Genomic DNA, 12843 nt, shown 5'->3' on the forward strand with positions numbered 1-12843 from the left:
CACCACCCTGTGGTCCAGAGGCTGATGCCCTATCCCTGATTTCACTGGAGACTCCATTCCACCTCCCTAGCTTCAGCAGGACCCTTACCCTGTTTTCCAAATGTGGGAGCCAGCTCCATCCCCAGGGCAGTGTGTACTGGGTGTCCCGTCACTCCCAGGGTGGGCGGGGGGAGAGAGAGAGACAGGACTTGAACCAACCAATCACCTTGCACTCCCTGAGCTAATTCCCTATTCCCCTTAAGCCACTCAGAACCCACCCCATCTCCCTATCTTCAGGGCATCCCTTATCCTGCTTTCCTAATCCAGGAGTCAGCTCCATTCCTGGGGCAGCCTGTATTGGCTGTCTGACCATTCCCAGGGTGAGCAGAAGAGGGGACTTGAGCCCCCAAACCTGTGCTCCCCAGGCACATATCCTATCCCCTGGACTACTCCAGAACCCTCCCCCTAGCTTCAGGGAGTCCCCTCGCAAATTCCGAATCCCTTGGTCCAAGACCAGAGCCTGCACTCCAACCCCCTATCCCAGCCTAGTCAAAGTGAATAAGGTTCAGGGAGGAAGGGGAATGGAGTGACCAGGGCAAGGCCTCTGAGAAGGGGCAGAGCAGGGGCAGGGCCTCACAGAAGGTGGGGTGGGGGGGGGAAGGAAACTGGGCAAAGATATTTGGGTTTGATCATTGCACTTAAATTGAAAAAGTGATCTTGTGGTTAAAAGGTTGGAGACCACTGTTGAACCCTCCTTACCAACAGCTTCATGAGCCCAGGAGCAACGGGTAGGCTGGATTGCCAAGGATTACAATAGGCATTTCCACTTCTCTGATTCTGATTTTCCTGTCTGGGGGGAAAAAAGTTCCAGCATGCATCTTTCTGAAGAGGGAGGAGCTCTTAAAAACGCATGCATCATGCATCATGCATCATTCCTGACCATCCCATGTTGAAGTTGGTGATATGGTCCTTGTGATCCACCAGCGCCTGCAGAACCATGCAGAAGTACCCCTTGTAGTTTATGTACTCCTTGGCACAGTGGTCGGGAGCCAAGATAGACAGAGCGCGCATCCCTATTACTCCACTGCATTTAGGGAATCCCACTGGGGCAAAGCCATCCACTACTAGGGATGTTAGATGTCGGTTAACTGAATAAAACAACAAATGGTCTGGTAGCACTTTACAGACTAATGAAACATGTAGATGGTATCATGAGCTTTCATGGGCACAGCCCACTTCTTCAGATGACCGGAGTTATGAGTTGGAGATATGAAAACTCGAAATAAATAGGATAGGGGAAAGGGAGGGAGGAGAGAAAGAAAAAGGGAGGGGGTTGAGAGACAGAGCATCATTAAATATCTGGAGAATGGGTACTTAAAAAACCAAAGTCCATTGATAAATTCCTAAAACAGGAAGGTTGCCACTCAGGGAGCTGCTAGCACCTTCAGTGCTTATTAAGTAGGTAGAGTCCCCACCAGCCCATATCATGATTGAGTCCATTAGCATGTGAATTGAATTTGTGGATGAACTGGGATTCCAGGGCTTCTCTATGTATTTGGCTTGTAGACCTGGTTAGAGACAAGACAGCTACAGGCAGTCCCCGAGTTACGCGGATCCGACTTATGTCGGATCCGCAGTTACGAACGGGGCCGTCTCCCTGGTCTGCAGACCAGGGGGACGGGGAGCAAAGCGGTGGAGCACGCGGGCAGCCCAGACGCGTCTGGGCTGTCCGCTGCCCGTGTGCTCCGCAGCTTTGCTCTGCTTTGCTCCCCGTCTCCCTAGTCTGCAGACCAGGGGGACGGGGAGCAAAGTGGCAGAATGCACACCCCAGCTGCTCTGCCCCAGGCATCCCCAAGTCAGCCGCTGCTGAAACTGACCAGTGGCTGACTACAGGAAGCCCCTGCCTCAGGCTTCCTGGAATCAGCCGCTGATCAGTTTCAGCAGCAGCTGACTTGGGGACGCCTGGGGTTCTTAAGTTGAATCTGTATGTAAGTCAGAACTGGCGTCCAGATTCAGCCGCTGTTGAAACTGATCAGTTTCAGCAGCGGCTGAATCTGGACGCCAGTTCCGACTTACATACAGATTCAACTTAAGAACAAACCTACAGTCCCTATCTTGTACATAACCCAGGGACTGCCTGTACTTGCAGGTCTGTTAGACTGTGGTTAGGTAAGCTGAAATGCTCACCAATAGGCTTCTGTATATTCCCTTTAAATATATCCAATTTGTGTCCATTGATTCTTTCCCACAGAGATCGTCCAGTTTGTCTGCTAGATATAGCAGTGGGGCACTGCTGGCATAGATCAAATAACTGGATGTATAGTAAAATGACCCTTTGATTTTGTGGCTTATGTTGTTTGCTCCAGTGATGAATTCGCCAGAGTAAATATGTGGGCAGAGTTGGCGTCTTTTCTGGTTGCAGGGCTGGGTTCCTGGAGGTTTATGACGTGGTTGTGTGGCATGGTTATCAGAAAGAATACATTTCAGGTTAGGGGGTTGTCTGTATGCAAGAATAGGTTTTTCTCCTAAGACCTCTGAGAATGAGGGATTATCTTCCAAGATGGGTTGTAGATTGTGTATAATGTGTTGGAGGGGTCTGAGTTGTGGACTGTAGGTAACAACAAGAGGAGTTCTGTTGGGGGGGGAGGGAGGTGTCTGAGCTCCTGGACCTGGCACGAGCTGGAACTGAGCCAAGCTGCCTCCCTGACTGGCTCCTAATACATGTTAAATGCACAGCCACAGCAGAGGCAGGTCCCAGACCCAGTGAAAGCCAGGACTTGAGCCCGGCTGCTGGCCAGCCTGCTAAAAATTTACTGGTGGGGAGGCAGGGAAAGGAGGAAATGCATATACTCTATTGCATTAACAGATAAGCTTTCGCTAATCGGTTAATCAACTATACTATTACATCCCTATCCACTATGACATCCATGTTTCACAGAGTCACAATCCTCCATTGCAGAATGCTATTGATCACCTTCGTTACTTGTATAACAGCAGCTCCCCCCCCCCACAAAAAAATGATTCCCAACTGAACAGTAGCTGTCTGGTGTTGCAAGCTTCCAGAGGCTTATTGCCACGCTCTTCTCCACAGCCAGAGTGGGTCTTGTTCGGGTATTCTGGCACTTGGGGCAGGGTCAAACCATTCACAAATTTCAAAGAATGTGGCCTCGTGCATTTGGAAGTTTTGCAGCCACTGCTGTACGGCCCATGTCTGCATCACAATGCGGTCTCACCAGTCTGTGCTTGTCTCATAGCACCAGAACCAGCATGCCACTCTGTCCAGAGGGTTGGCTGGTGGCTATGCTTGCATCAGCAACAGGGCTTGCATGAACAGTGACTCCATGCCAACCTGAGACTTGTTTTTGTTGTCTTCCTGGCACATGTACACTCTTGAAGTACTGCACTATTGGATGCACCAAGGAAGACATCAGCATAACAATCGTTTGCTACAAAAATGAAATCCATGTTTGTACTGCTATGGCATCTGCACAGGCAACCACGGCAAAAAAGGGCTCGAAAATACAGCTTCCTGTTGATCACAAGCAAGGTGGAAGGGACTACACGAGTGCATTATGGGACACTGATGACATGTGCCCATAACCACGCACTGCACAGTTTTGGTCCCACTGTGCACCAGAAGCATAACCCAGAATGCAAAGCTGTGCAGGCACTGTGGAATAGCTACCAACGGTGCATCACTCTCCGAGCTGATGGAAGGCTCCCTAATGGGGATGCACTACTTTGGACTATGTTCAATACTTCCCCACAATGAGTACATAGACCTTCGAATCTGCACAATCAAGTGACCAGAAATCGATCATAAAAGGGTTGACCTTACTTTGTAGTGTCGGCATGGCCTTACTCTTGAGAAAAGAAAAATAAGAGTGATCTGATAGCAACATTCAAATATGTTAATGCTGCTATAAAAAGGACTGATCAATTGCTCTCTCCAAACAAGAAGTAACAGGCTTAATTTCCAATTAGAGTTATAAAATATTTCCAATATTGTATTATTATGATAGCAAAGGGTTTGCACAGTTTCTAGTTAAAAGCACTAAGCCCATATGTGCTCCTCAAATTAACAGACTGCTTAAAGATATTGCTGATGTTGGAGCTAGGGTCCCACAAAGGGAATAAGGTGGAATGAAGCAGAATCAAAGCATTCTCTACAGTGGCTAACATAGCTGGGTGAGTTGAGAGCAAAGGCATAATGCATCCTATCAAAAGGTATAAAAAGCAGCCCTCTGGCTCACTTTCATATAGCACTGAAAACCTAAAAGCCCACTAAAAATAAAAGTAATATCCTAAGGATGAAATGGCTATTGTGAGAGCTTTCTTTTATCACCACAGACTTCAATTATATGAAATTCTTTCTAGGAGTAGAGAACTGCATTTTGTCAATTCGTATATACCTACTGAAGCTTAATACTGTGCATATTGTACCTTCTCACCCACATTAACTAATTTAATCACAAATGACTCAGATTTTAAAAAGTTAACATAGCAAAGCATGTATCTCTGTTAGAATGTGGAAGTTCATGTTAAATGTTTTGTAGCCATGCATATTTTATATTTGAGCTTACCCAAGTGGTCATTCCCCTTGATGAGAAGCGAGCTATATTATCTTCAAAGTCAATTCCTCCTACTCCAATCACATCCATCTGGTCAGCAGGGTTATTGAGAGTGCTAAAAAGAGTGAGCAGAGGGAGTGTGAAGGAAGAGAGGACAATAAAATAATGAGTACATCACTACCAGATTCTGTGTCTGTCTAGGTTCTTCACATTTGAAAACTGGCACCTTTGAATAGTTGGGTGAACTATTTCTGACAACTTCATTTACAGCAAAGATTCAAACAATCCCCATCAAAACAGATACCAAAAGAGTGGCACTTATTTTATTATTATTACATGAAGAGCCAAAAGCAATCAGTATGTTCCTTAGATTTTTGCATTACCTGAAACTTGGGATTTGCTTGCACAAAAATTAGGGATGTTAGATAGCATGTAATTGAATAGTCGTGTAGGCACATGAAATTTTAGCAGTTACACGACTATTCGATAGCTCCTGGGGGTGGGGCTGGCAGCCAGTGCATTCTGGCCCCATTCCCAGGGAGCCCCCTGCTGCCCTGCGCTGCTGCCTCTGTATCAGAGGTAGCAGCATGGGGGTGGGAGCAGCCCGAGTGCACAGGGGAGCTCAGCCCCCCACGGACAGTGGCTGCTGCTGCAGCAATGGGCCTCTAATAGAGGAACCAGCACGAGTGGGCGGGGGGAGGGAGAGAGGAAAAGGGGCAAACAGAACTGGTGCTGGGGGGAACCGGCTTTTAAGCTGGCTTCCCCCCCACAGCACTGGCTCCTGCCTAACCCTCCCACTGCTTGGGAAGGTGGGTCTGTGAAGACAGGAAGCGCACGGAACCTGTTTTAAAGCTGTCTCCCGCCTTTCCCTCTCTCACCCTGCTGCCTCTATCAGAGGCAGCAGCGCAGAGATGAGAGGGGTGGGGGGAGCACCGCAGGCAGATCTGGAAGCCAGCTCCTCACGGGCACCAGCTCCCACTCCTCCCCACTTGCTGCCTCTGATACAGAGGCTGGGGGGAGTGCATGCAGTTGACAAGATTAACCAATCAGCCTGGGCTTATTGGTAATCGTGTAGTCATCTACATGTTGACATACCTAACAAAAATGTGTTGAGATCAACATGCAGATGTCAGTTTTAAGGATTAACTGACTTCTTTCAGCATTATCAAAACTGCTGAATTAAATAACTGTTACTAATCTAATTAAAGATTGTGCTTCTGAGGTAAAAGAAATATCTACAGTGAAAAAAAACACCCCGACTCAATTCTTAAAAAAACAGAATAATCTGTGATATTTTTTTCCTCAAGAGATGGTAGAGGATTACATCTCAGCTACTGTAGGAATTTAAAAAAAATTTTAACCAAATGTTTCTAAAGAAACTTACCCATATAAAGGACCATCATTGCCTATAGCCGAAACCATGATCACATTGTTAGCTGTCAGTTCCCATACCTGCAAAGTCAACACATTATATAAAGTAATGCACTGGAGAGAGAAAAATAAAGAAATACGTGATTTACATATGTACTGCAGTGTCATGACTGCAGCAATTTCCTTAAATCCACACCTTTTATTATGATGGTACTTGTTTCATATACACCACTGACCCGTTCACTAAATTCTCAGTCTCAAAGAGTAAGAACAAACAGTTGTAAATGCAGGTTAGGATTTTCAAGAGGCAAATGATTTGTTTGTCTGCAGCTCAAGTACTTAAGTTAAATTAAAATATTTTTAATATTAAGTTCTATGTTCAATAATCCTCCAGTAATGCATAACACCACATATATACTAGATGCCTAAATCAAATACCGTTGAGCTCTTTCAAACTAAATTTTCCAAGGATAGTAGTAAACTTTTGATTATCAAATTAAACTGAATTCAGATAATTAGACTGTGTTTGGAAAAGTAAATATTATGTTCATGTGCCAAGCTACCTACTTAGTTTTTGGTTTTTGTTTCTTTTAAATGATGGTAATGAAGAAGTTACTCACCCGGTGCAGTAACGATGGTTCTTCGAGATGTGTGTCCCTGTGGATGTTCCACTCATGTCTCTGTGCGTCCCCACGTCGATTGGAGATTTTTGGTGAGTAGTGCGCACCCACTGTCTTGTGCCCCTGCCATTTGTTGAGTGCGCGTGCAGTGTGAGCCCCATCTGTTCCTTTTTTACCTGAAGTTCCCTAAAGACTCCAAACAGAGGGAGGACAGGGGGAGGTAGTGGAGCACCCACAGGGACACAGATCTTGAAGAACCACCGTTATTGCACCAGGTGAGTATCTTCTTTGTCAGTGAGTGGTGTCTCTGTGGGTGCTCCACTCAGGTGACTCAGTAGCAGTACCCGCCAGATGATGGTGGGTATTGGAATCATTTATGTAGAGGAAGGAAGGACCACATCTGCCAGAGATGTGGAGGGTACTGGCCCCTTCTGTGGGGTGTAATGTTGTGCAAAAGTGTGATGGGAAGACCATGTGGCTGCTCTACAAATGTCCACCAATGGTATGTTATTTAGGAAGGTCGTTGTTATGGCCATCGCATGCGTGGAGTAAGCCCTGAGAATCTGTGGAGGCTGCTTGCCACAAACTTCATAAGCTGCATGTATGCAGCTGGCAATCCATTTGGATAGATGCTGTGCTGAGACGGCTGTTCCTGTATGTATACCAACCTACAAAGAATCTATCCAATGTTCTGGTTCCTCTAGTACTATCCAGGTAGAATGCAATCACTCGTCTTGCATCTAATGTGTGCAAGATGGCCTCCTTGGAAGAGGTCTGAGGTTTAGGACAATAAGCAGGTAAATAAATGGATTCATTTGAGTGGAAGTTGGATATGACCTTCGGGAGGAACTTTGGGTGAGGCCTGAGTATACCTTTATTCTTGGTAAAGGTAGTGAAAGGTGGATCAGGTTGGCTATTAGGGCTGCAATTTCACTCACTCATCTTGCTGATGTTATTGCCATTATGTAGGCCACCTTCATGGACAGGTATTGTGGTGATGTAGTGGCTAGTGGCTCAAAGAGTGATTTGGTGAGCATGTTGAGAACCAAGTTCAAGTCCCACAGAGGCACCAGGGAGCACAGGTTTGGGCATGTATTTTGCAGGCCTGTGAGGAATCGCTTCACCATTGGATGCACAAAGAGAGAGAAGTTGTTGACAGGTTTGTGGAATGCTGTGACTACCGCCAAATGGACATGGACAGAGCTGACAGAGAGACCCATGTTGCTGAAGTCCATGAGATACTCCAGCACAGTAGGTATAGGGGTGGTTTTGAGACGTAAGTTGCATGTCGTGCATCATTGTTGAAAACATGTCCGTTTGTTCTGGTAGGTGCTTCTCCTGGAGGGCCATCAACTGTTCATTAGGATGTGTTTGAACCTGTCCGAACAGGTAAGTTCTTCATTCTAGAACTATGGAGAAGCCATGCCATGAGTTTCAGACTTTTGATATTCAGATGGCATGTCCTGCCGTGGTGCTGCGTTAAAAGGTTCAGCACCGCGGGGAGAGGAATGGGTTGATCTATCGAGAGATAGTGTAGGTAAGGAAATCAGAGTTGTCTCAACCAGGCGGGGTCTATTAAAATTACTGTGGCCTGGTCAGAGTGGATCTTGTTGATCACTCTGGCAAGTAGAGGGATTGGTGGAAAGGTTTAGAGTAGGGGAGCTGTACAGTGGATGGTGAAGGCATCCCCCTCTGATCTCTTGCCCAATCCTGCTCGGGAGCAACACTTGTGGATTTGCGGTTGAGTGCTTGTTGCAAAACTGTCTATAAGCTGGGAAACACCACTTTTGAAAAAAAGAGAAGAATATTGGCATTGATCTCCCACTTGTGATGGTCCAAGAAGTGTCTGCTCAGTTTGTCGGCCCTCATATTCTGCTGTCCTGATAGATACATGGCAGTTGGAATTATGTGGTTCCTGATACACCAGTTCCAGAATCTGACTGCTTCTGCACATTGTGAGAGTGATCGGGCACCCCACGTCGGTTGACATAGAACATAGAGGGTGTGCTGTCCAGGAGGCCACGAATGGTTCTGCCCTTTATCAGGGGAAGGAAATAGGTGCATGCATTGCAAATTGCCCTGAGCTCCAGGATGTTGATATGGAGGTCTCTCCCCATTGGGACCATGTGCCCTATATTGACCGTACACCAGAATGGGCGTCCATCGTTAGAGTTACTGATGGATCTTGGCAGTGGAAGGGTATTCTGGCAAGTAGGTTGGTTGGCGAAGTCCACCAGTCGAAAGACTGTAGTACTGGCGGAGGAAGTGTGAGATGCATCGCGAGGCTGTGTCGGTTGGAAAGTAGGTGATTGCAAGTCAATGCTGTTAGGCAGCACATGTGTAGCCTCGCAAATAGGACAATGAAGGTTGTGGCTGCCATGTGCCCCAGTAATTTGAGACACATCCAGACACAGAAATGGGAGTATGTTTGACACACACCCCCAAACGAGGTCAGAGTGCCTTTAATCTTTGTGGTGGTAGATAGGCTCTTGCTGTCACTGAATCTAAGAGTGCCCCGATAAAATCTTTTGTGTGGACTGTATGGTGGGCTTGTGTATATTGATAAGCAGGCCAAGTTAGGAAAAACATTCCCTGGTAGCGGTTGTCATCACTATAGTTTATTGACGAGTGGAGCCCTTGATAAGACAATTATCGAGGTAGGGGAAGATGATGACGTTCTGTTTTCTGAGGAAGGCTGTGACGATGGCTAGCATCTTCAGAACACTTTAGGGGCCACAGAAAGACCAAGAGGGAGGACCCTGTATTGGTAATGGTCTTAACCTATGACAAATCTGAGAAATCTCCTGTGGGACAGGTGGATGGTTACATGAAAATATGTGTCTTGAAGGTGGAGGGCTGAGAACCAGTCTCCTTTGTCCAGTACGGGTATGATAATTGCAAATGTCACCACCTTAAATTTTGTGTTGAGGATGAACTTGTTGAGTTTCCCAAGATCGGTCTCCATCCCCATTTTTTTGTCTGTTAGGAAATAGTTGGAGTAGAATCCTCTTCCTCAATATTATGTGGGAACTAAAGATGTTAAAATGTGGTTAACTGACTAGTGATAGGCCTTCTGTATTCCTCCTTTGAAATGTACAAGAGCTCCAGCAGGGGCTCTTGTATATTTCAAAGGAGGAATGCGGAAATCCACGTACAGCCCAGGGCCAGCGGGAAGTCCCACTGACTCTGGGCTGAACGGGGTGTGCCTGCTTTGAAATGCACAAGAGACCCCAGCAGGGGCTCTTGTGCATTTCAAAGCCATGGAGCCCGGAGTCAGCAGGGGACTCACACTCCCCCACTGACCCCAGGCTTCATGCTACGCTGCATGCGGCTAGGAGCCTGGGGTCAGCTGGGGAGTCCCCAGCTAACCCCGTATTCCGCGCGGCACTTCCCCAGAACCCAGAGTCAGCTGTGGAGTCCCCAGCTGATCCCAGGTTCTGGGGAAATGCTGTGGGGAGCCCAGGGTCAGCTGGGAGTCCCCAAATGACCCCGGACTCCACGGCAGCTGCCCCTTTGAAATGTATGGAGGCGGCATTTTAAAGGGGAAGCCCGCTGCACACCTGATCAGCTGTGCAGCAGCCGCCTTGGGGCACTGCCACTTTGACGTACCCCTTCTCCTCCCCCTTTGCTGCCTCTATCTTATAGAGGTAGCGGGGGGCGAGGGAGGGGGCGGGAGGATATCGACTAGTCAAAAGACTATCGGATAAGTAAACGTTTATTGGATAGTCGACGAATTTCCAAGACCCATTTGTCTGTAGTGATTTGGGCCCACTGTTGGTAGAAGGGTCTCAGGCAGTGATGGAAGGTGACATTGGAATGCACTGGATCTAGGGTGGTTGCTCACACCCCTGACCAAGACCTTAAATGTGTTGTTTGCATGAAGTTGACTGAGTGGTGGAGGAATGGTTTTGCTGCATCTTCCTCCTGTTAGGGCATTGCTTGGGCCTGTTGTCATATGGTCTCTGCTATTGTCTGTAATAGTTATAACTTTAGTCCGTTAGCCTTGGGTAGGGGATACACTTGCATTTCTTATTAGGTGGGGTGTACATCCCCAGAGTGCAAAATGTGGTACGAGAGTCCTTCATTGAGCGTAGGACTTCATTTGTCTTAGTGACAAATAGCCATTTTCTCTCAAAGGGGAGGTCCTCCACCTTTGATTGCAAATCTTTTGGGACCCCTGATGACTGCAGCCATGAAGCCCTACGCGTAATGGTTGCTGTAGCAGTGGCCTTAGCCACCATGCCAGCAAAATCCATTGCAGCCTGGAGGGCTGTTTTTGCTATAGATAAATCATCCTTAATTACAGACTGGAGGTGCGGTCTCTTAACATCAGGAAGGTCCTGCAGTAGGTCCTGCAGTTTAGCATAGTTGGCATGATCGTAGTTAGCCAGGAGGGCTGTATTTGATATCCTGAATTGGAGGGTGGCAGAAGAGTACACCTTGCGGCCAAAGGTGTCCAGCCACTTGTGTTTTTTGTTGCAGAGTGCAGACTTAAATTGTGGGTTCTTAGCCTTGTAATTAATCAAGTCTATGACCAGTGAGTTTGGCTGGGGTGTGCAAAGAGGAAGTCCATAGCTTTTGCAGGGACAACATACTTTCTATCTGCCCTGCAGTTTGTTGGGGGGACAGAAGCTGGATTTTGCCAAAGCACATCTGATGGCTCCAAGATAATGGGTAGAGCTATCTTTGAGGATGCTGTGGGTTGTAGTATTGTCAGTAATTTGTATTGCTTGTCTCGTACCTCTTGGAGTGTAATGTCCTGTGATTGAGCTACCCGTTTAAATAAGTCTTGAAATGGTTTTAGATCGTCTGTAGGTGAAGAGGGCGATATCTGGAAAACTGCCTCATCTGGTCTAGTGGATCTGGGGTCGTGTGAGGAACTCTCTGAATCCAAATAAAGTAAGTTATCGTTATCATTGGAGCCTGCTTGTGTTATTACTGAGGGCAGGTGAGATGGTGAAGAATGCACAGAGATGGCTGGGGAGCGCGTAGACGTGTGCTGTTGTAATGTAGGAGCTGTATCTCTTGAGTGGTAAGCATGGGAGGAACATGGCCAGCACTCCTGGCATGGTTCCCTGGGGGACCACTGAGGCTGAAACTGCTATGGAGTATACATCCACGGCTGGTTGGGCCACAGAGGATGTTGTCATAGGGAATGATCATGATATGAATGCCAGGAAGCCACTGAACCCAATGGATATGAATGGCATGATGAAAATCTGCTCCTACGTCCGCTGCCATAGTCAGTTTTTGGTGAGAGCAGAATAGGAGAGCAGGAGCCCTTTCTGGCATATGAGTGTGCCGCTGGGTATAAGACACCACTGAGAAGCACGGTGAGTAAGCTCCTGATCTAAGCGTTGTGCCTGGTGGAGGAGATTTTTGTAAGTGCCGCGTCTAGCGCAGCGCTATCTTATGCTGCGGTGCTGGAGCCCGGTCAAGTTCAGTCTGACCAGGGATTGTCTGTTCAGGCACTGCAGAGGTGCCTGTGGGAGCAGGTAGTGGTGGCATATAGCTTTGTAGATGACACTGCCTCAGCGGCACCAACCTGTGTGGCGTGCTTGGGTTCTGACTCAGCTCTCCCAGCTGGTAAAGACTTGCATTTCTCTGCGGTGCCGGAGACTGACGACATCAGGGAGCGAGAGGCTCTGGGGGCAGCGCTGGTAATGAGTGTGCTGGGGAAGCCCGTGAAGCTTGTGAGCCTTTGTGGGGTAGTGAAGCCACCCTGTCAACAGGCTTCTGCTCTCCCTATATCTCCTGTGGTGGCTGAAGGGACTTCTCCCAGAGGAGGTTTTTGAGCCACATTTCATGGTCTTTTCTGGATCTGGCTGTCATGTTCTGACAGTGCAGACACTTATGTGCTGCATGAGTCTCTCCCAGGAAATTAATGCAGGAGGCATGGCCATCAGTAATAGGCATCGAGTCTCAACACGAGTCGCATCTTTTAAAGTCGGGAGAACCCAGCATGTTGAAGAAAAAGCCACGGTGGTGGTGCTTCTCCCTCTCTTTTTGCTTTAAGCGAACACTGAAAACGGTCATTAACTGACAAACCTATGAGGAAAACGCTAAACTAACTATAGTAATTTTTTGGTTTTCCTGTCAGGAAGAAGAGCACTGCTCTGACTCCGTCTTCAGTCAAGGATGGTAGAAAAGGAACTGTCAGGGCTCGCATGGCACAAGGGGCACTGCATCACCACAAATCTCCGATCAGTGGCGTAAGAATACACCGAAATCTGAATGGAGCACCCATAGGGACACCACTCAATGAAGAATTTAATATTTTTGAAAGATAGTCTGACAGGCTA

The 12843-nt window shown here is 47.4% G+C and overlaps 1 protein-coding gene across 1 annotated transcript in view; it reads right to left on the reverse strand.

Annotated features, from left to right (window-relative positions):
* Positions 1–12843, reverse strand: part of MBTPS1 (membrane bound transcription factor peptidase, site 1) — an 88109-nt gene that overhangs the window by 53105 nt on the left and 22161 nt on the right. Inside the window, exons 8-9 of the mRNA XM_075940324.2 lie at positions 5935–6002; positions 4563–4665 (exon numbers count right to left, since the gene is read on the reverse strand). Of these exons, the coding sequence (XP_075796439.1) occupies positions 4563–4665; positions 5935–6002 (171 nt within the window). The remainder of the gene's footprint in view (positions 1–4562; positions 4666–5934; positions 6003–12843) is intronic.

Source organism: Pelodiscus sinensis, chromosome 12 (assembly GCF_052426305.1).
Source record: "Pelodiscus sinensis isolate ZL-2025 chromosome 12, ASM5242630v1, whole genome shotgun sequence".
NCBI lineage: Eukaryota > Metazoa > Chordata > Testudines > Trionychidae > Pelodiscus > Pelodiscus sinensis.